The sequence below is a fragment of the Phyllobates terribilis genome, unplaced genomic scaffold, assembly GCF_046119375.1.
Source record: "Phyllobates terribilis strain yellow unplaced genomic scaffold, ASM4611937v1 Scaffold_11__3_contigs__length_659146591, whole genome shotgun sequence".
NCBI lineage: Eukaryota > Metazoa > Chordata > Amphibia > Anura > Dendrobatidae > Phyllobates > Phyllobates terribilis.
The window spans coordinates 373,938,782-373,963,241 of record NW_027362771.1 but is presented as its reverse complement, the minus strand read 5'-3'; the positions used below and the strand labels follow the sequence as shown (position 1 = coordinate 373,963,241).

General features: G+C 59.8%; 1 protein-coding gene across 1 annotated transcript in view; it reads left to right on the top strand.

Annotated features, from left to right (window-relative positions):
- LOC141167286 (uncharacterized) overlaps positions 1-24,460 on the top strand; it is an 88,232-nt gene that overhangs the window by 61,045 nt on the left and 2,727 nt on the right. Inside the window, 7 exon segments of the mRNA XM_073654715.1 lie at positions 1,386-1,497; positions 2,187-2,251; positions 4,620-4,731; positions 5,153-5,217; positions 7,355-7,627; positions 9,458-9,583; positions 12,125-12,452. Of these exon segments, the coding sequence (XP_073510816.1) occupies positions 1,386-1,497; positions 2,187-2,251; positions 4,620-4,731; positions 5,153-5,217; positions 7,355-7,627; positions 9,458-9,583; positions 12,125-12,452 (1,081 nt within the window).

The following is a 24,460-nucleotide window of genomic DNA, read 5'->3' as shown; positions in this document are numbered from 1 at the left end:
AGACACCGGGGCTGGTGCAGAAATCACATGAGACACCGGGACTGGTGCAGGTATCACAGGAGACTCCGGGACTGGTGCAGGTAGCACAGGAGATTCTGGGGCTGGTGCAGGCATCACAGGACGCACTGGGGCTGGTGCAGGCATCACAGGAGACACTGTGGCTGGTGCAGGCATCACAGGAGACACTGTGGCTGGTGCAGGCATCACAGGAGACCCTGGAGCTGGTGCAGGCACCACAGGAGACACTGGGGCTGGTGCAGGCATCACAGGAGACACGGGCTGGTGCAGGTATCACAGGAGACACTGAGGCTGGTGCAGGTATCACAGGAGACACTGGGGCTGGTGCAGGCATCACAGGAGACACGGGCTGGTGCAGGTATCACAGGAGATGCTGGGGCTGCTGTAGGCATCACAGGAGACTCTGGGGCTGGTGCAGGTTTCAGAGGAGACTCTGGGAATGGTGCAGGTATCACAGGAGACACTGGGGCTGGTATAGGCATCACAGGAGACACGGCTGGTGCAGGTATCACAGAAGACACTGAGGCTGGTGCAGGTATCACAGGAGACACTGGAGCTGGTGGAGGTATAACAGGAGACACTGGGGCTGGTGCAGGTATCACAGGAGATGCTGGGGCTGCTGTAGGCATCACAGGAGACTCCGGGGCTGGTGCAGGTTTCACAGGAGACTCTGGGGATGGTGCAGGTATCACAGGAGACACTGGGGCTGGTGAAGCCATCACAGGAGACACGGGCTGGTGCAGGTATCACAGGAGACACTGAGGCTGGTGCAGGTATCACAGGAGACTCCGGGACTGGTGCAGGTAGCACAGGAGATTCTGGGGCTGGTGCAGGCATCACAGGACACACTGGGGCTGGTGCAGGCATCACAGGAGACACTGTGGCTGGTGCAGGCATCACAGGAGACACTGTGGCTGGTGCAGGCATCACAGGAGACCCTGGAGCTGGTGCAGGCATCACAGGAGACACTGGGGCTGGTGCAGGCATCACAGGAGACACGGGCTGGTGCAGGTATCACAGGAGACACTGAGGCTGGTGCAGGTATCACAGGAGACACTGGGGCTGGTGCAGGCATCACAGGAGACACGGGCTGGTGCAGGTACCACAGGAGATGCTGGGGCTTCTGTAGGCATCACAGGAGACTCTGGGGCTGGTGCAGGTTTCAGAGGAGACTCTGGGGATGGTGCAGGTATCACAGGAGACACTGGGGCTGGTACAGGCATCACAGGAGACACGGGCTGGTGCAGGTATCACAGAAGACACTGAGGCTGGTGCAGGTATCACTGGAGACACTGGGGCTGGTGGAGGTATAACAGGAGACACTGGGGCTGGTGCAGGTATCACAGGAGATGCTGGGGCTGCTGTAGGCATCAAAGGAGACTCCGGGGCTGGTGCAGGTTTCACAGGAGACTCTGGGGATGGTGCAGGTATCACAGGAGTCACTGGGGCTGGTGAAGCCATCACAGGAGACACGGGCTGGTGCCGGTATCACAGGAGACACTGTGGCTGGTGCAGGCATCACAGGAGACACTGGGACTGGTGCAGGCATCACAGGAGACACTGTGGCTGGTGCAGGCATCACAGGAGACCCTGGAGCTGGTGCAGGCATCACAGGAGACACTGGGGCTGTTGCAGGCATCACAGGAGACACGGGCTGGTGCAGGTATCACAGGAGACACTGAGGCTGGTGCAGGAATCACAGGAGACACTGGGACTGGTGCAGGTATCACAGGAGATGCTGGGGCTGCTGTAGGCATCACAGGAGACTCTGGGGCTGGTGCAGGTTTCAGAGGAGACTCTGGGGATGGTGCAGGTATCACAGGAGACACTGGGGCTGGTATAGGCATCACAGGAGACACGGCTGGTGCAGGTATCACAGAAGACACTGACCCTGGTGCAGGTATCACTGGAGACACTGGAGCTGGTGGAGGTATAACAGGAGACACTGGGGCTGGTGCAGGTATCACAGGAGATGCTGGGGCTGCTGTAGGCATCACAGGAGACTCCGGGGCTGGTGCAGGTTTCACAGGAGACTCTGGGGATGGTGCAGGTATCACAGGAGACACTGGGGCTGGTGAAGCCATCACAGGAGACACGGGCTGGTGCAGGTATCACAGGAGACACTGAGGCTGGTGCAGGTATCACAGGAGACTCCGGGACTGGTGCAGGTAGCACAGGAGATTCTGGGGCTGGTGCAGGCATCACAGGACACACTGGGGCTGGTGCAGGCATCACAGGAGACACTGTGGCTGGTGCAGGCATCACAGGAGACACTGTGGCTGGTGCAGGCATCACAGGAGACCCTGGAGCTGGTGCAGGCATCACAGGAGACAGTGGGGCTGGTGCAGGCATCACAGGAGACACGGGCTGGTGCAGGTATCACAGGAGACACTGAGGCTGGTGCAGGTATCACAGGAGACACTGGGGCTGGTGCAGGCATCACAGGAGACACGGGCTGGTGCAGGTATCACAGGAGATGCTGGGGCTTCTGTAGGCATCACAGGAGACTCTGGGGCTGGTGCAGGTTTCAGAGGAGACTCTGGGGATGGTGCAGATATCACAGGAGACACTGGGGCTGGTACAGGCATCACAGGAGACACGGGCTGGTGCAGGTATCACAGAAGACACTGAGGCTGGTGCAGGTATCACTGGAGACACTGGGGCTGGTGGAGGTATAACAGGAGACACTGGGGCTGGTGCAGGTATCACAGGAGATGCTGGGGCTGCTGTAGGCATCACAGGAGACTCCGGGGCTGGTGCAGGTTTCACAGGAGACTCTGGGGATGGTGCAGGTATCACAGGAGTCACTGGGGCTGGTGAAGCCATCACAGGAGACACGGGCTGGTGCAGGTATCACAGGAGACACTGTGGCTGGTGCAGGCATCACAGGAGACACTGGGGCTGGTGCAGGCATCACAGGAGACACTGTGGCTGGTGCAGGCATCACAGGAGACCCTGGAGCTGGTGCAGGCATCACAGGAGACACTGGGGCTGTTGCAGGCATCACAGGAGACACGGGCTGGTGCAGGTATCACAGGAGACACTGAGGCTGGTGCAGGAATCACAGGAGACACTGGGACTGGTGCAGGCATCACAGGAGGCACGGGCTGGTGCAGGTATCACAGGAGACGCTGGGGCTGGTGTAGGCATCACAGGAGACTCCGGGGCTGGTGCAGGTATCACTGGAGACACCGGGGCTGGTGCAGGTATAACAGGAGACACCGGGGCTGGTGCAGAAATCACATGAGACACCGGGACTGGTGCAGGTATCACAGGAGACTCCGGGACTGGTGCAGGTAGCACAGGAGATTCTGGGGCTGGTGCAGGCATCACAGGACGCACTGGGGCTGGTGCAGGCATCACAGGAGACACTGTGGCTGGTGCAGGCATCACAGGAGACACTGTGGCTGGTGCAGGCATCACAGGAGACCCTGGAGCTGGTGCAGGCACCACAGGAGACACTGGGGCTGGTGCAGGCATCACAGGAGACACGGGCTGGTGCAGGTATCACAGGAGACACTGAGGCTGGTGCAGGTATCACAGGAGACACTGGGGCTGGTGCAGGCATCACAGGAGACACGGGCTGGTGCAGGTATCACAGGAGATGCTGGGGCTGCTGTAGGCATCACAGGAGACTCTGGGGCTGGTGCAGGTTTCAGAGGAGACTCTGGGAATGGTGCAGGTATCACAGGAGACACTGGGGCTGGTATAGGCATCACAGGAGACACGGCTGGTGCAGGTATCACAGAAGACACTGAGGCTGGTGCAGGTATCACAGGAGACACTGGAGCTGGTGGAGGTATAACAGGAGACACTGGGGCTGGTGCAGGTATCACAGGAGATGCTGGGGCTGCTGTAGGCATCACAGGAGACTCCGGGGCTGGTGCAGGTTTCACAGGAGACTCTGGGGATGGTGCAGGTATCACAGGAGACACTGGGGCTGGTGAAGCCATCACAGGAGACACGGGCTGGTGCAGGTATCACAGGAGACACTGAGGCTGGTGCAGGTATCACAGGAGACTCCGGGACTGGTGCAGGTAGCACAGGAGATTCTGGGGCTGGTGCAGGCATCACAGGACACACTGGGGCTGGTGCAGGCATCACAGGAGACACTGTGGCTGGTGCAGGCATCACAGGAGACACTGTGGCTGGTGCAGGCATCACAGGAGACCCTGGAGCTGGTGCAGGCATCACAGGAGACACTGGGGCTGGTGCAGGCATCACAGGAGACACGGGCTGGTGCAGGTATCACAGGAGACACTGAGGCTGGTGCAGGTATCACAGGAGACACTGGGGCTGGTGCAGGCATCACAGGAGACACGGGCTGGTGCAGGTATCACAGGAGATGCTGGGGCTTCTGTAGGCATCACAGGAGACTCTGGGGCTGGTGCAGGTTTCAGAGGAGACTCTGGGGATGGTGCAGGTATCACAGGAGACACTGGGGCTGGTACAGGCATCACAGGAGACACGGGCTGGTGCAGGTATCACAGAAGACACTGAGGCTGGTGCAGGTATCACTGGAGACACTGGGGCTGGTGGAGGTATAACAGGAGACACTGGGGCTGGTGCAGGTATCACAGGAGATGCTGGGGCTGCTGTAGGCATCAAAGGAGACTCCGGGGCTGGTGCAGGTTTCACAGGAGACTCTGGGGATGGTGCAGGTATCACAGGAGTCACTGGGGCTGGTGAAGCCATCACAGGAGACACGGGCTGGTGCCGGTATCACAGGAGACACTGTGGCTGGTGCAGGCATCACAGGAGACACTGGGACTGGTGCAGGCATCACAGGAGACACTGTGGCTGGTGCAGGCATCACAGGAGACCCTGGAGCTGGTGCAGGCATCACAGGAGACACTGGGGCTGTTGCAGGCATCACAGGAGACACGGGCTGGTGCAGGTATCACAGGAGACACTGAGGCTGGTGCAGGAATCACAGGAGACACTGGGACTGGTGCAGGTATCACAGGAGATGCTGGGGCTGCTGTAGGCATCACAGGAGACTCTGGGGCTGGTGCAGGTTTCAGAGGAGACTCTGGGGATGGTGCAGGTATCACAGGAGACACTGGGGCTGGTATAGGCATCACAGGAGACACGGCTGGTGCAGGTATCACAGAAGACACTGACCCTGGTGCAGGTATCACTGGAGACACTGGAGCTGGTGGAGGTATAACAGGAGACACTGGGGCTGGTGCAGGTATCACAGGAGATGCTGGGGCTGCTGTAGGCATCACAGGAGACTCCGGGGCTGGTGCAGGTTTCACAGGAGACTCTGGGGATGGTGCAGGTATCACAGGAGACACTGGGGCTGGTGAAGCCATCACAGGAGACACGGGCTGGTGCAGGTATCACAGGAGACACTGAGGCTGGTGCAGGTATCACAGGAGACTCCGGGACTGGTGCAGGTAGCACAGGAGATTCTGGGGCTGGTGCAGGCATCACAGGACACACTGGGGCTGGTGCAGGCATCACAGGAGACACTGTGGCTGGTGCAGGCATCACAGGAGACACTGTGGCTGGTGCAGGCATCACAGGAGACCCTGGAGCTGGTGCAGGCATCACAGGAGACAGTGGGGCTGGTGCAGGCATCACAGGAGACACGGGCTGGTGCAGGTATCACAGGAGACACTGAGGCTGGTGCAGGTATCACAGGAGACACTGGGGCTGGTGCAGGCATCACAGGAGACACGGGCTGGTGCAGGTATCACAGGAGATGCTGGGGCTTCTGTAGGCATCACAGGAGACTCTGGGGCTGGTGCAGGTTTCAGAGGAGACTCTGGGGATGGTGCAGATATCACAGGAGACACTGGGGCTGGTACAGGCATCACAGGAGACACGGGCTGGTGCAGGTATCACAGAAGACACTGAGGCTGGTGCAGGTATCACTGGAGACACTGGGGCTGGTGGAGGTATAACAGGAGACACTGGGGCTGGTGCAGGTATCACAGGAGATGCTGGGGCTGCTGTAGGCATCACAGGAGACTCCGGGGCTGGTGCAGGTTTCACAGGAGACTCTGGGGATGGTGCAGGTATCACAGGAGTCACTGGGGCTGGTGAAGCCATCACAGGAGACACGGGCTGGTGCAGGTATCACAGGAGACACTGTGGCTGGTGCAGGCATCACAGGAGACACTGGGGCTGGTGCAGGCATCACAGGAGACACTGTGGCTGGTGCAGGCATCACAGGAGACCCTGGAGCTGGTGCAGGCATCACAGGAGACACTGGGGCTGTTGCAGGCATCACAGGAGACACGGGCTGGTGCAGGTATCACAGGAGACACTGAGGCTGGTGCAGGAATCACAGGAGACACTGGGACTGGTGCAGGCATCACAGGAGGCACGGGCTGGTGCAGGTATCACAGGAGACGCTGGGGCTGGTGTAGGCATCACAGGAGACTCCGGGGCTGGTGCAGGTTTCACAGGAGACTCTGGGGATGGTGCAGGTGTCACAAGAGACACTGGGGCTGGTGAAGCCATCACAGGAGACACGGGCTGGTGCAGATATCACAGGAGACACTGAGGCTGGTGCAGGTATCATAGGAGACACTGTGGCTGGTGCAGGCATCACAGGAGACACTGTGGCTGGTGCAGGTTTCAGAGGAGACTCTGGGGATGGTGCAGGTATCACAGGAGACACTGGGGCTGGTACAGGCATCACAGGAGACACGGGCTGGTGCAGGTATCACAGAAGACACTGAGGCTGGTGCAGGTATCACTGGAGACACTGGGGCTGGTGGAGGTATAACAGGATACACTGGGGCTGGTGCAGGTATCACAGGAGATGCTGGGGCTGCTGTAGGCATCACAGGAGACTCCGGGGCTTGTGCAGGTTTCACAGGAGACTCTGGGGATGGTGCAGGAGTCACAGTAGACACTGGGGCTGGTGAAGCCATCACAGGAGACACGGGCTGGTGCAGGTATCACAGGAGACACTGAGGCTGGTGCAGGTATGACAGGAGACACTGTGGCTGGTGCAGGCATCACAGGAGACACTGTGGCTGGTGCAGGTATCACAGGAGACACTGTGGCTGGTGCAGGTATCACAGGAGACACTGTGGCTGGTGCAGGCATCACAGGAGACACTGGGGCTGGTGCAAGCATCACAGGAGACACTGGGGCTGGTGCAGGCATCACAGGAGACACTGGGGCTGGTGCAGGCATCACAGGAGACACTGGGGCTGGTGCAGGCATCACAGGAGACACTGGGGCTGGTGTAGGCATCACAGGAGACACTGGGGCTGGTGCAGGCATCACAGGAGACACTGGGGCTGGTGCAGGCATCACAGGAGACACTGGGGCTGGTGCAGGCATCACAGGAGACACTGGGGCTGGTGCAGGCATCACAGGAGACCCTGGAGCTGGTGCAGGCATCACAGAAGACACTGGGGCTGGTGCAGGCATCATAGGAGACACCGGGACTGGTGCAGGTATCACTGGAGACACCGGGGCTGGTGCAGGTATCACAGGAGACACCGGGGCTGGTGCAGGCATCACAGGAGACACCGGGACTGGTGCAGGTATCACAGGAGACTCCGAGACTGGTGCAGGTATTACAGGAGACTCTTGGGCTGCTGCAGGTATCACAGGACACACTGGGGCTGGTGCAGGCATTACAGGAGACACTGTGGCTGGTGCAGGCATCACAGGAGATGCTGGCGCTGGTGCAAGCATCACAGGAGACACTGGGGCTGGTGCAGGCATCACAGGAGACACGGGCTGGTGCAGGTATCACAGGAGACACGGGCTGGTGCAGGTATCACAGGAGACACTGGGGCTGGTGCAGGCATCACAGGAGACACGGGCTGGTGCAGGTATCACAGGAGACGCTGGGGCTGCTGTAGGCATCACAGGAGTCTCTGGGGCTGGTGCAGGTTTCACAGGAGACACTGGGGCTGGTACAGGCATCACAGGAGGCACGGGCTGGTGCAGGTATCACAGGAGACACAGAGGCTGGTGCAGGTATCATAGGAGACACTGGGGCTGGTGCAGGTATCACAGGAGACACTGGGGCTGTTGGAGGTATAACAGGAGACTCTGGGGCTGCTGTAGGCATCACAGAAGACTCCGGGGCTGGTGCAGGTTTCACAGGAGACTCTGGGGATGGTGCAGGTATCACAGGAGACACTGGGGCTGGTGAAGCCATCACAGGAGACACGGGCTGGTGCAGGTATCACAGGAGGCACTGAGGCTGGTGCAGGTATCACAGGAGACACTGGGGCTGGTGGAGGTATAACAGGAGACACTGGGGCTGGTGCAGGTATCACAGGAGATGCTGGGGCTGCTGTAGGCATCACAGGAGACTCTGGGGCTGGTTTCACAGGAGACTCTGGGGATGGTGCAGGTATCACAGGAGACACTGGGGCTGGTGCAGGCATCACACGAGATACAGGCTGGAGCAGGTATCACAGGAGCCACTGAGGCTGGTGCAGGTATCACAAGAGACACTGGGGCTGGTGGAGTTATCACAGGAGACGATGGGACTGCTGTAGGCATCACAGGAGACTCTGGGGCTGGTGTATGTTTCACAGGAGACTCTGAGGATGGTGCAGGTATCACAGGAGACACTGGGGCTGGTGCAGGCATCACAGGAGACACGGGCTGGTGCAGGTATCACAGGAAACACAGGCTGGTGCAGGCATCACAAGAGACATGGGCTGGTGCAGGTATCACAGGAGACGCTGGGGCTGCTGTAGGCATCACAGGAGACTCTGGGGCTGGTGCAGGTTTCACAGGAGACTCTGGGGATGGTGCAGGTATCACAGGAGACACTGGGGCTGGTACAGGCATCACAGGAGGCACGGGCTGGTGCAGGTATCACAGGAGACACAGAGGCTGGTGCAGGTATCACAGGAGACACTGGGGCTGGTGCAGGTATCACAGGAGACACCGGGGCTGGTGCAGGTATAACAGGAGACTCTGGGGCTGCTGTAGGCATCACAGGAGACTCTGGGGCTGGTGTAGGTTTCACAGGAGACTCTGGGGATGGTGCAGGTATCACAGGAGACACTGGGGCTGGTGCAGGCATTACAGGAGACACGGGCTGGTGCAGGTATCACAGGAGACACAGGCTGGTGCAGGTATCACAGGAGACACTGGAGCTGGTGCAGGCATCACAGGAGACACGGGCTGGTGCAGGTATCACAGGAGACACTGGGGCTGGTGCAGGCATCACAGGAGACACTGGGGCTGGTGCAGGCATCACAGGAGACACTGGGGCTGGTGCAGGCATCACAGGAGACACTGGGACTGGTGCAGGCATCACAGGAGACACTGGGGTTGGTGCAGGCATCACAGGAGACACTGGGGCTGGTGCAGGCATCACAGGAGACACTGGGGCTGTGCAGGCATCAGAGGAGACACTGGGGCTGGTGCAGGCATCACAGGAGACACTGGGGCTGGTGCAGGCATCACAGGAGACCCTGGAGCTGGTGCAGGCATCACAGGAGACACCGGGGCAGGTGCAGGCATCACAGGAGACACCGGTGTTGGTGCAGGTATCACTGGAGACACCGGGGCTGGTGCAGGTATAACAGGAGACACCGGGGCTGGTGCAGAAATCACAGGAGACACCGGGACTGGTGCAGGTATCACAGGAGACTCCGGGACTGGTGCAGGTAGCACAGGAGATTCTGGGGCTGGTGCAGGCATCAAAGGACACACTGGGGCTGGTGCAGGCATCACAGGAGACACTGTGGCTGGTGCAGGCATCACAGGAGACCCTGGAGCTGGTGCAGGCATCACAGGAGTCACTGGGGCTGGTGCAGGCATCACAGGAGACACGGGCTGGTGCAGGTATCACAGGAGACACTGAGGCTGGTGCAGGTATCACAGGAGACACTGGGGCTGGTGCAGGCATCACAGGAGACACGGGCTGGTGCAGGTATCACAGGAGATGCTGGGGCTGCTGTAGGCATCACAGGAGACTCTGGGGCTGGTGCAGGTTGCAGAGGAGACTCTGGGGATGGTGCAGGTATCACAGGAGACACTGGGGCTGGTATAGGCATCACAGGAGACACGGCTGGTGCAGGTATCACAGAAGACACTGAGGCTGGTGCAGGTATCACTGGAGACACTGGGACTGGTGGAGGTATAACAGGAGACACTGTGGCTGGTGCAGGTATCACAGGAGATGCTGGGGCTGCTGTAGGCATCACAGGAGACTCCGGGGCTGGTGCAGGTTTCACAGGAGACTCTGGGGATGGTGCAGGTATCACAGGAGACACTGGGGCTGGTGAAGCCATCACAGGAGACACGGGCTGGTGCAGGTATCACAGGAGACACTGAGGCTGGTGCAGGTATCACAGGAGACTCCGGGACTGGTGCAGGTAGCACAGGAGATTCTGGGGCTGGTGCAGGCATCACAGGACACACTGCGGCTGGTGCAGGCATCACAGGAGACACTGTGGCTGGTGCAGGCATCACAGGAGACACTGTGGCTGGTGCAGGCATCACAGGAGACCCTGGAGCTGGTGCAGGCATCACAGGAGACACTGGGGCTGGTGCAGGCATCACAGGAGACACGGGCTGGTGCAGGTATCACAGGAGACACTGAGGCTGGTGCAGGTATCACAGGAGACACTGGGGCTGGTGCAGGCATCACAGGAGACACGGGCTGGTGCAGGTATCACAGGAGATGCTGGGGCTGCTGTAGGCATCACAGGAGACTCTGGGGCTGGTGCAGGTTTCAGAGGAGACTCTGGGGATGGTGCAGGTATCACAGGAGACACTGGGGCTGGTACAGGCATCACAGGAGACACGGGCTGGTGCAGGTATCACAGAAGACACTGAGGCTGGTGCAGGTATCACTGGAGACACTGGGGCTGGTGGAGGTATAACAGGAGACACTGGGGCTGGTGCAGGTATCACAGGAGATGCTGGGGCTGCTGTAGGCATCACAGGAGACTCCGGGGCTGGTGCAGGTTTCACAGGAGACTCTGGGGATGGTGCAGGTATCACAGGAGACACTGGGGCTGGTGAAGCCATCACAGGAGGCACGGGCTGGTGCAGGTATCACAGGAGACACTGTGGCTGGTGCAGGCATCACAGGAGACACTGGGGCTGGTGCAGGCATCACAGGAGACACTGTGGCTGGTGCAGGCATCACAGGAGACCCTGGAGCTGGTGCAGGCATCACAGGAGACACTGGATCTGTTGCAGGCATCACAGGAGACACGGGCTGGTGCAGGTATCACAGGAGACACTGAGGCTGGTGCAGGTATCACAGGAGACACTGGGACTGGTGCAGGCATCACAGGAGACACGGGCTGGTGCAGGTATCACAGGAGACGCTGGGGCTGGTGTAGGCATCACAGGAGACTCCGGGGCTGGTGCAGGTTTCACAGGAGACTCTGGGGATGGTGCAGGAGTCACAGGAGACACTGGGGCTGGTGAAGCCATCACAGGAGACACGGGCTGGTGCAGGTATCACAGGAGACACTGAGGCTGGTGCAGGTATCACAGGAGACACTGTGGCTGGTGCAGGCATCACAGGAGACACTGTGGCTGGTGCAGGTTTCAGAGGAGACTCTGGGGATGGTGCAGGTATCACAGGAGACACTGGGGCTGGTACAGGCATCACAGGAGACACGGGCTGGTGCAGGTATCACAGAAGACACTGAGGCTGGTGCAGGTATCACTGGAAACACTGGGGCTGGTGGAGGTATAACAGGAGACACTGGGGCTGGTGCAGGTATCACAGGAGATGCTGGGGCTGCTGTAGGCATCACAGGAGACTCTGGGGCTGGTGCAGGTTTCACAGGAGACTCTGGGGATGGTGCAGGAGTCACAGGAGACACTGGGGCTGGTGAAGCCATCACAGGAGACACGGGCTGGTGCAGGTATCACAGGAGACACTGAGGCTGGTGCAGGTATCACAGGAGACACTGTGGCTGGTGCAGGCATCACAGGAGACACTGTGGCTGGTGCAGGTATCACAGGATACACTGTGGCTGGTGCAGGCATCACAGGAGACACTGGGGCTGGTGCAGGCATCACAGAAGACACTGGGGCTGGTGCAGGCATCACAGGAGACACTGGGGCTGGTGCAGGCATCACAGGAGACACTGGGGCTGGTGCAGGCATCACGGGAGACACTGGGGCTGGTGCAGGCATCACAGGAGACACTGGGGCTGGTGCAGGCATCACAGGAGACACTGGGGCTGGTGCAGGCATCACAGGAGACACTGGGGCTGGTGCAGGCATCACAGGAGACACTGGGGCTGGTGCAGGCATCACAGGAGACCCTGGAGCTGGTGCAGGCATCACAGAAGACACTGGGGCTGGTGCAGGCATCATAGGAGACACCGGGACTGGTGCAGGTATCACTGGAGACACCGGGGCTGGTGCAGGTATCACAGGAGACACCGGGGCTGGTGCAGGTTTCACAGGAGACACCGGGACTGGTGCAGGTATCACAGGAGACTCCGAGACTGGTGCAGGTATTACAGGAGACTCTGGGGCTGGTGCAGGCATCACAGGAGACACTGGGGCTGGTGCAGGCATCACAGGAGACACAGGCTGGTGCAGGTATCACAGGAGACACGGGCTGGTGCAGGTATCACAGGAGACACCGAGGCTGGTGCAGGTATCACAGGAGACACTGGGGCTGGTGCAGGCATCACAGGAGACACGGGCTGGTGCAGGTATCACAGGAGACGCTGGGGCTGCTGTAGGCATCACAGGAGTCTCTGGGGCTGGTTCAGGTTTCACAGGAGACTCTGGGGATGGTGCAGGTATCACAGGAGACACTGGGGCTGGTACAGGCATCACAGGAGGCACGGGCTGGTGCAGGTATCACAGGAGACACAGAGGCTGGTGCAGGTATCACAGGAGACACTGGGGCTGGTGCAGGTATCACAGGAGACACTGGGGCTGTTGGAGGTATAACAGGAGACTCTGGGGCTGGTGCAGGTTTCACAGGAGACTCTGTGGATTGTGCAGGTATCACAGGAGACACTGGGGCTGGTGAAGCCATCACAGGAGACACGGGCTGGTGCAGGTATCACAGGAGGCACTGAGGCTGGTGCAGGTATCACAGGAGGCACTGAGGCTGGTGCAGGTATCACAGGAGACACTGGGGCTGGTACAGGCATCACAGGAGACACGGGCTGGTGCAGGTATCACAGAAGACACTGAGGCTGGTGCAGGTATCACTGGAGACACTGGGGCTGGTGGAGGTATAACAGGAGACACTGGGGCTGGTGCAGGTATCACAGGAGATGCTGGGGCTGCTGTAGGCATCAAAGGAGACTCCGGGGCTGGTGCAGGTTTCACAGGAGACTCTGGGGATGGTGCAGGTATCACAGGAGTCACTGGGGCTGGTGAAGCCATCACAGGAGACACGGGCTGGTGCCGGTATCACAGGAGACACTGTGGCTGGTGCAGGCATCACAGGAGACACTGGGACTGGTGCAGGCATCACAGGAGACACTGTGGCTGGTGCAGGCATCACAGGAGACCCTGGAGCTGGTGCAGGCATCACAGGAGACACTGGGGCTGTTGCAGGCATCACAGGAGACACGGGCTGGTGCAGGTATCACAGGAGACACTGAGGCTGGTGCAGGAATCACAGGAGACACTGGGACTGGTGCAGGTATCACAGGAGATGCTGGGGCTGCTGTAGGCATCACAGGAGACTCTGGGGCTGGTGCAGGTTTCAGAGGAGACTCTGGGGATGGTGCAGGTATCACAGGAGACACTGGGGCTGGTATAGGCATCACAGGAGACACGGCTGGTGCAGGTATCACAGAAGACACTGACCCTGGTGCAGGTATCACTGGAGACACTGGAGCTGGTGGAGGTATAACAGGAGACACTGGGGCTGGTGCAGGTATCACAGGAGATGCTGGGGCTGCTGTAGGCATCACAGGAGACTCCGGGGCTGGTGCAGGTTTCACAGGAGACTCTGGGGATGGTGCAGGTATCACAGGAGACACTGGGGCTGGTGAAGCCATCACAGGAGACACGGGCTGGTGCAGGTATCACAGGAGACACTGAGGCTGGTGCAGGTATCACAGGAGACTCCGGGACTGGTGCAGGTAGCACAGGAGATTCTGGGGCTGGTGCAGGCATCACAGGACACACTGGGGCTGGTGCAGGCATCACAGGAGACACTGTGGCTGGTGCAGGCATCACAGGAGACACTGTGGCTGGTGCAGGCATCACAGGAGACCCTGGAGCTGGTGCAGGCATCACAGGAGACAGTGGGGCTGGTGCAGGCATCACAGGAGACACGGGCTGGTGCAGGTATCACAGGAGACACTGAGGCTGGTGCAGGTATCACAGGAGACACTGGGGCTGGTGCAGGCATCACAGGAGACACGGGCTGGTGCAGGTATCACAGGAGATGCTGGGGCTTCTGTAGGCATCACAGGAGACTCTGGGGCTGGTGCAGGTTTCAGAGGAGACTCTGGGGATGGTGCAGATATCACAGGAGACACTGGGGCTGGTACAGGCATCACAGGAGACACGGGCTGGTGCAGGTATCACAGAAGACACTGAGGCTGGTGCAGGTATCACTGGAGACACTGGGGCTGGTGGAGGTATAACAGGAGACACTGGGGCTGGTGCAGGTATCACAGGAGATGCTGGGGCTGCTGTAGGCATCACAGGAGACTCCGGGGCTGGTGCAGGTTTCACAGGAGACTCTGGGGATGGTGCAGGTATCACAGGAGTCACTGGGGCTGGTGAAGCCATCACAGGAGACACGGGCTGGTGCAGGTATCACAGGAGACACTGTGGCTGGTGCAGGCATCACAGGAGACACTGGGGCTGGTGCAGGCATCACAGGAGACACTGTGGCTGGTGCAGGCATCACAGGAGACCCTGGAGCTGGTGCAGGCATCACAGGAGACACTGGGGCTGTTGCAGGCATCACAGGAGACACGGGCTGGTGCAGGTATCACAGGAGACACTGAGGCTGGTGCAGGAATCACAGGAGACACTGGGACTGGTGCAGGCATCACAGGAGGCACGGGCTGGTGCAGGTATCACAGGAGACGCTGGGGCTGGTGTAGGCATCACAGGAGACTCCGGGGCTGGTGCAGGTTTCACAGGAGACTCTGGGGATGGTGCAGGTGTCACAAGAGACACTGGGGCTGGTGAAGCCATCACAGGAGACACGGGCTGGTGCAGATATCACAGGAGACACTGAGGCTGGTGCAGGTATCATAGGAGACACTGTGGCTGGTGCAGGCATCACAGGAGACACTGTGGCTGGTGCAGGTTTCAGAGGAGACTCTGGGGATGGTGCAGGTATCACAGGAGACACTGGGGCTGGTACAGGCATCACAGGAGACACGGGCTGGTGCAGGTATCACAGAAGACACTGAGGCTGGTGCAGGTATCACTGGAGACACTGGGGCTGGTGGAGGTATAACAGGATACACTGGGGCTGGTGCAGGTATCACAGGAGATGCTGGGGCTGCTGTAGGCATCACAGGAGACTCCGGGGCTTGTGCAGGTTTCACAGGAGACTCTGGGGATGGTGCAGGAGTCACAGTAGACACTGGGGCTGGTGAAGCCATCACAGGAGACACGGGCTGGTGCAGGTATCACAGGAGACACTGAGGCTGGTGCAGGTATGACAGGAGACACTGTGGCTGGTGCAGGCATCACAGGAGACACTGTGGCTGGTGCAGGTATCACAGGAGACACTGTGGCTGGTGCAGGTATCACAGGAGACACTGTGGCTGGTGCAGGCATCACAGGAGACACTGGGGCTGGTGCAAGCATCACAGGAGACACTGGGGCTGGTGCAGGCATCACAGGAGACACTGGGGCTGGTGCAGGCATCACAGGAGACACTGGGGCTGGTGCAGGCATCACAGGAGACACTGGGGCTGGTGTAGGCATCACAGGAGACACTGGGGCTGGTGCAGGCATCACAGGAGACACTGGGGCTGGTGCAGGCATCACAGGAGACACTGGGGCTGGTGCAGGCATCACAGGAGACACTGGGGCTGGTGCAGGCATCACAGGAGACCCTGGAGCTGGTGCAGGCATCACAGAAGACACTGGGGCTGGTGCAGGCATCATAGGAGACACCGGGACTGGTGCAGGTATCACTGGAGACACCGGGGCTGGTGCAGGTATCACAGGAGACACCGGGGCTGGTGCAGGCATCACAGGAGACACCGGGACTGGTGCAGGTATCACAGGAGACTCCGAGACTGGTGCAGGTATTACAGGAGACTCTTGGGCTGCTGCAGGTATCACAGGACACACTGGGGCTGGTGCAGGCATTACAGGAGACACTGTGGCTGGTGCAGGCATCACAGGAGATGCTGGCGCTGGTGCAAGCATCACAGGAGACACTGGGGCTGGTGCAGGCATCACAGGAGACACGGGCTGGTGCAGGTATCACAGGAGACACGGGCTGGTGCAGGTATCACAGGAGACACTGGGGCTGGTGCAGGCATCACAGGAGACACGGGCTGGTGCAGGTATCACAGGAGACGCTGGGGCTGCTGTAGGCATCACAGGAGTCTCTGGGGCTGGTGCAGGTTTCACAGGAGACACTGGGGCTGGTACAGGCATCACAGGAGGCACGGGCTGGTGCAGGTATCACAGGAGACACAGAGGCTGGTGCAGGTATCATAGGAGACACTGGGGCTGGTGCAGGTATCACAGGAGACACTGGGGCTGTTGGAGGTATAACAGGAGACTCTGGGGCTGCTGTAGGCATCACAGAAGACTCCGGGGCTGGTGCAGGTTTCACAGGAGACTCTGGGGATGGTGCAGGTATCACAGGAGACACTGGGGCTGGTGAAGCCATCACAGGAGACACGGGCTGGTGCAGGTATCACAGGAGGCACTGAGGCTGGTGCAGGTATCACAGGAGACACTGGGGCTGGTGGAGGTATAACAGGAGACACTGGGGCTGGTGCAGGTATCACAGGAGATGCTGGGGCTGCTGTAGGCATCACAGGAGACTCTGGGGCTGGTTTCACAGGAGACTCTGGGGATGGTGCAGGTATCACAGGAGACACTGGGGCTGGTGCAGGCATCACACGAGATACAGGCTGGAGCAGGTATCACAGGAGCCACTGAGGCTGGTGCAGGTATCACAAGAGACACTGGGGCTGGTGGAGTTATCACAGGAGACGATGGGACTGCTGTAGGCATCACAGGAGACTCTGGGGCTGGTGTATGTTTCACAGGAGACTCTGAGGATGGTGCAGGTATCACAGGAGACACTGGGGCTGGTGCAGGCATCACAGGAGACACGGGCTGGTGCAGGTATCACAGGAAACACAGGCTGGTGCAGGCATCACAAGAGACATGGGCTGGTGCAGGTATCACAGGAGACGCTGGGGCTGCTGTAGGCATCACAGGAGACTCTGGGGCTGGTGCAGGTTTCACAGGAGACTCTGGGGATGGTGCAGGTATCACAGGAGACACTGGGGCTGGTACAGGCATCACAGGAGGCACGGGCTGGTGCAGGTATCACAGGAGACACAGAGGCTGGTGCAGGTATCACAGGAGACACTGGGGCTGGTGCAGGTATCACAGGAGACACCGGGGCTGGTGCAGGTATAACAGGAGACTCTGGGGCTGCTGTAGGCATCACAGGAGACTCTGGGGCTGGTGTAGGTTTCACAGGAGACTCTGGGGATGGTGCAGGTATCACAGGAGACACTGGGGCTGGTGCAGGCATTACAGGAGACACGGGCTGGTGCAGGTATCACAGGAGACACAGGCTGGTGCAGGTATCACAGGAGACACTGGAGCTGGTGCAGGCATCACAGGAGACACGGGCTGGTGCAGGTATCACAGGAGACACTGGGGCTGGTGCAGGCATCACAGGAGACACTGGGGCTGGTGCAGGCATCACAGGAGACACTGGGGCTGGTGCAGGCATCACAGGAGACACTGGGACTGGTGCAGGCATCACAGGAGACACTGGGGTTGGTGCAGGCATCACAGGAGACACTGGGGCTGGTGCAGGCATCACAGGAGACACTGGGGCTGTGCAGGCATCAGAGGAGACACTGGGGCTGGTGCAGGCATCACAGGAGACACTGGGGCTGGTGCAGGCATCACAGGAGACCCTGGAGCTGGTGCAGGCATCACAGGAGACACCGGGGCAGGTGCAGGCATCACAGGAGACACCGGTGTTGGTGCAGGTATCACTGGAGACACCGGGGCTGGTGCAGGTATAACAGGAGACACCGGGGCTGGTGCAGAAATCACAGGAGACACCGGGACTGGTGCAGGTATCACAGGAGACTCCGGGACTGGTGCAGGTAGCACAGGAGATTCTGGGGCTGGTGCAGGCATCAAAGGACACACTGGGGCTGGTGCAGGCATCACAGGAGACACTGTGGCTGGTGCAGGCATCACAGGAGACCCTGGAGCTGGTGCAGGCATCACAGGAGTCACTGGGGCTGGTGCAGGCATCACAGGAGACACGGGCTGGTGCAGGTATCACAGGAGACACTGAGGCTGGTGCAGGTATCACAGGAGACACTGGGGCTGGTGCAGGCATCACAGGAGACACGGGCTGGTGCAGGTATCACAGGAGATGCTGGGGCTGCTGTAGGCATCACAGGAGACTCTGGGGCTGGTGCAGGTTGCAGAGGAGACTCTGGGGATGGTGCAGGTATCACAGGAGACACTGGGGCTGGTATAGGCATCACAGGAGACACGGCTGGTGCAGGTATCACAGAAGACACTGAGGCTGGTGCAGGTATCACTGGAGACACTGGGACTGGTGGAGGTATAACAGGAGACACTGTGGCTGGTGCAGGTATCACAGGAGATGCTGGGGCTGCTGTAGGCATCACAGGAGACTCCGGGGCTGGTGCAGGTTTCACAGGAGACTCTGGGGATGGTGCAGGTATCACAGGAGACACTGGGGCTGGTGAAGCCATCACAGGAGACACGGGCTGGTGCAGGTATCACAGGAGACACTGAGGCTGGTGCAGGTATCACAGGAGACTCCGGGACTGGTGCAGGTAGCACAGGAGATTCTGGGGCTGGTGCAGGCATCACAGGACACACTGCGGCTGGTGCAGGCATCACAGGAGACACTGTGGCTGGTGCAGGCATCACAGGAGACACTGTGGCTGGTGCAGGCATCACAGGAGACCCTGGAGCTGGTGCAGGCATCACAGGAGACACTGGGGCTGGTGCAGGCATCACAGGAGACACGGGCTGGTGCAGGTATCACAGGAGACACTGAGGCTGGTGCAGGTATCACAGGAGACACTGGGGCTGGTGCAGGCATCACAGGAGACACGGGCTGGTGCAGGTATCACAGGAGATGCTGGGGCTGCTGTAGGCATCACAGGAGACTCTGGGGCTGGTGCAGGTTTCAGAGGAGACTCTGGGGATGGTGCAGGTATCACAGGAGACACTGGGGCTGGTACAGGCATCACAGGAGACACGGGCTGGTGCAGGTATCACAGAAGACACTGAGGCTGGTGCAGGTATCACTGGAGACACTGGGGCTGGTGGAGGTATAACAGGAGACACTGGGGCTGGTGCAGGTATCACAGGAGATGCTGGGGCTGCTGTAGGCATCACAGGAGACTCCGGGGCTGGTGCAGGTTTCACAGGAGACTCTGGGGATGGTGCAGGTATCACAGGAGACACTGGGGCTGGTGAAGCCATCACAGGAGGCACGGGCTGGTGCAGGTATCACAGGAGACACTGTGGCTGGTGCAGGCATCACAGGAGACACTGGGGCTGGTGCAGGCATCACAGGAGACACTGTGGCTGGTGCAGGCATCACAGGAGACCCTGGAGCTGGTGCAGGCATCACAGGAGACACTGGATCTGTTGCAGGCATCACAGGAGACACGGGCTGGTGCAGGTATCACAGGAGACACTGAGGCTGGTGCAGGTATCACAGGAGACACTGGGACTGGTGCAGGCATCACAGGAGACACGGGCTGGTGCAGGTATCACAGGAGACGCTGGGGCTGGTGTAGGCATCACAGGAGACTCCGGGGCTGGTGCAGGTTTCACAGGAGACTCTGGGGATGGTGCAGGAGTCACAGGAGACACTGGGGCTGGTGAAGCCATCACAGGAGACACGGGCTGGTGCAGGTATCACAGGAGACACTGAGGCTGGTGCAGGTATCACAGGAGACACTGTGGCTGGTGCAGGCATCACAGGAGACACTGTGGCTGGTGCAGGTTTCAGAGGAGACTCTGGGGATGGTGCAGGTATCACAGGAGACACTGGGGCTGGTACAGGCATCACAGGAGACACGGGCTGGTGCAGGTATCACAGAAGACACTGAGGCTGGTGCAGGTATCACTGGAAACACTGGGGCTGGTGGAGGTATAACAGGAGACACTGGGGCTGGTGCAGGTATCACAGGAGATGCTGGGGCTGCTGTAGGCATCACAGGAGACTCTGGGGCTGGTGCAGGTTTCACAGGAGACTCTGGGGATGGTGCAGGAGTCACAGGAGACACTGGGGCTGGTGAAGCCATCACAGGAGACACGGGCTGGTGCAGGTATCACAGGAGACACTGAGGCTGGTGCAGGTATCACAGGAGACACTGTGGCTGGTGCAGGCATCACAGGAGACACTGTGGCTGGTGCAGGTATCACAGGATACACTGTGGCTGGTGCAGGCATCACAGGAGACACTGGGGCTGGTGCAGGCATCACAGAAGACACTGGGGCTGGTGCAGGCATCACAGGAGACACTGGGGCTGGTGCAGGCATCACAGGAGACACTGGGGCTGGTGCAGGCATCACGGGAGACACTGGGGCTGGTGCAGGCATCACAGGAGACACTGGGGCTGGTGCAGGCATCACAGGAGACACTGGGGCTGGTGCAGGCATCACAGGAGACACTGGGGCTGGTGCAGGCATCACAGGAGACACTGGGGCTGGTGCAGGCATCACAGGAGACCCTGGAGCTGGTGCAGGCATCACAGAAGACACTGGGGCTGGTGCAGGCATCATAGGAGACACCGGGACTGGTGCAGGTATCACTGGAGACACCGGGGCTGGTGCAGGTATCACAGGAGACACCGGGGCTGGTGCAGGTTTCACAGGAGACACCGGGACTGGTGCAGGTATCACAGGAGACTCCGAGACTGGTGCAGGTATTACAGGAGACTCTGGGGCTGGTGCAGGCATCACAGGAGACACTGGGGCTGGTGCAGGCATCACAGGAGACACAGGCTGGTGCAGGTATCACAGGAGACACGGGCTGGTGCAGGTATCACAGGAGACACCGAGGCTGGTGCAGGTATCACAGGAGACACTGGGGCTGGTGCAGGCATCACAGGAGACACGGGCTGGTGCAGGTATCACAGGAGACGCTGGGGCTGCTGTAGGCATCACAGGAGTCTCTGGGGCTGGTTCAGGTTTCACAGGAGACTCTGGGGATGGTGCAGGTATCACAGGAGACACTGGGGCTGGTACAGGCATCACAGGAGGCACGGGCTGGTGCAGGTATCACAGGAGACACAGAGGCTGGTGCAGGTATCACAGGAGACACTGGGGCTGGTGCAGGTATCACAGGAGACACTGGGGCTGTTGGAGGTATAACAGGAGACTCTGGGGCTGGTGCAGGTTTCACAGGAGACTCTGTGGATTGTGCAGGTATCACAGGAGACACTGGGGCTGGTGAAGCCATCACAGGAGACACGGGCTGGTGCAGGTATCACAGGAGGCACTGAGGCTGGTGCAGGTATCACAGGAGGCACTGAGGCTGGTGCAGGTATCACAGGAGACACTGGGGCTGGTGGAGGTATAACAGGAGACACTGGGGCTGGTGCAGGTATCACAGGAGATGCTGGGGCTGCTGTAGGCATCACAGGAGACTCTGGGGCTGGTTTCACAGGAGACTCTGGGGATGGTGCAGGTATCACAGGAGACACTGGGGCTGGTGCAGGCATCACAGGAGACACAGGCTGGAGCAGGTATCACAGGAGCCACTGAGGCTGGTGCAGGTATCACAAGAGACACTGAGGCTGGTGGAGATATCACAGGAGACGCTGGGACTGCTGTAGGCATCACAGGAGACTCTGGGGCTGGTGTATGTTTCACAGGAGACTCTGGGGATGGTGCAGGTATCACAGGAGACACTGGGGCTGGTGCAGGCATCACAGGAGACACGGGCTGGTGCACGTATCACAGGAGACACAGGCTGGTGCAGGCATCACAAGAGACACGGGCTGGTGCAGGTATCACAGGAGACGCTGGGGCTGCTGTAGGCATCACAGGAGACTCTGGAGCTGGTGCAGGTTTCACAGGAGAATCTGGGGATGGTGCAGGTATCACAGGAGACACTGGGGCTGGTACAGGCATCACAGGAGGCACGGGCTGGTGCAGGTATCGCAGGAGACACTGGGGCTGGTGCAGGTATCACAGGAGACACCGGGGCTGGTGGAGGTATAACAGGAGACTCTGGGGCTGCTGTAGGCATCACAGGAGACTCTGGGGCTGGTGTAGGTTTCACAGGAGACTCTGGGGATGGTGCAGGTATCACAGGAGACACTGGGGCTGCTGCAGGCATTACAGGAGACACGGGCTGGTGCAGGTATCACAGGAGACACTGAGGCTGGTGCAGGTATCACAGGAGACACTGGAGCTGGTGCAGGCATCACAGGAGACACGGGCTGGTGCAGGTATCACAGGAGACACTGGCGCTGGTGCAGGCATCACAGGAGACACTGGGGCTGGTGCAGGCATCACAGGAGACACTGGGACTGGTGCAGGCATCACAGGAGACACTGGGGCTGGTGCAGGCATCACAGGAGACACTGGGGCTGGTGCAGGCATCACAGGAGACACTGGGGCTGGTGCAGGCATCACAGGAGACACTGGGGCTGGTGCAGGCATCACAGTAGACACTGGGGCTGGTGCAGGCATCACAGGAGACCCTGGAGCTGGTGCAGGCATCACAGGAGACACTGGGGCTGGTGCAGGCATCACAGGAGACACCGGTGCTGGTGCAGGTATCACTGGAGACACCGGGGCTGGTGCAGGTATCAATGGAGACACCGGGGCTGGTGCAGGTATCACAGGAGACACCAGGGCTGGTGCAGGTATCTCAGGAGACACCGGGACTGGTGCTGGTATCACAGGAGACTCCGGGACTGGTGCAGGTATCACAGAAGACACTGGGGCTGGTGCAGGCATCACAGGAGACACGGGCTGGTGCAGGTATCACAGGAGACGCTGGGGCTGCTGTAGGCATCTCAGGAGACTCTGGGGCTGGTGCAGGTTTCACAGGAGACTCTGGGGATGGTGCAGGTATCACAGGAGACACTGGGGCTGGTACAGGCATCACAGGAGGCACGGGCTGGTGCAGGTATCACAGGAGACACTGGGGCTGGTATCACAGGAGACACTGGGGCTGTTGGAGGTATAACAGGAGCCTCTGGGGCTGGTGCAGGCATCACAGGAGACACTGGGGCTGGTGCAGGCATCACAGGAGACACTGGGGCTGGTGCAGGCATCACAGGAGACACTGGGGCTGGTGCAGGCATCACAGGAGACCCTGGAGCTGGTGCAGGCATCACAGGAGACACTGGGTTGGTGCAGGCATCACAGGAGACACCGGTGCTGGTGCAGGTATCACTGGAGACACCGGGGCTGGTGCAGGTATCAATGGAGACACCGGGGCTGGTGCAGGTATCACAGGAGACACCAGGGCTGGTGCAGGTATCTCAGGAGACACCGGGACTGGTGCTGTTATCACAGGAGACTCCGGGACTGGTGCAGGTATCACAGGAGACACTGGGGCTGGTGCAGGCATCACAGGAGACACGGGCTGGTGCAGGTATCACAGGAGACGCTGGGGCTGCTGTAGGCATCTCAGGAGACTCTGGGGCTGGTGCAGGTTTCACAGGAGACTCTGGGGATGGTGCAGGTATCACAGGAGACACTGGGGCTGGTACAGGCATCACAGGAGGCACGGGGTGGTGCAGGTATCACAGGAGACACTGAGGCTGGTGCAGGTATCACAGGAGACACTGGGGCTGGTGGAGGTACAACAGGAGACACTGGGGCTTGTGCAGGTATCACAGGAGACGCTGGGGCTGCTGTAGGCATCACAGGAGACTCCGGGGCTGGTGCAAGTTCCACAGGAGACTCTGGGGATGGTGCAGGTATCACAGGAGACACTGGGGTTGGTGCAGGCATCACAGGAGACACGGGCTGGTGCAGGTATCACAGGAGACACTGAGGCTGGTGCAGGTTTCACAGGAGACACTGGGGCTGGTGGAGGTATAACAGGAGACACTGGGGCTGGTGCAGGTATCACAGGAGACGCTGGGGCTGCTGTAGGCATCACTGGAGACTCTGGGGCTGGTGCAGGTTTCACAGGAGCCACTGGGGATGGTGCAGGTATCACAGGAGACACTGGGGCTGGTGCAGGCATCACAGGAGACATGGGCTGGTGCAGGTATCACAGGAGACACTAAGGCTGGTGCAGGTATCACAGGAGACACTAAGGCTGGTGCAGGTATCA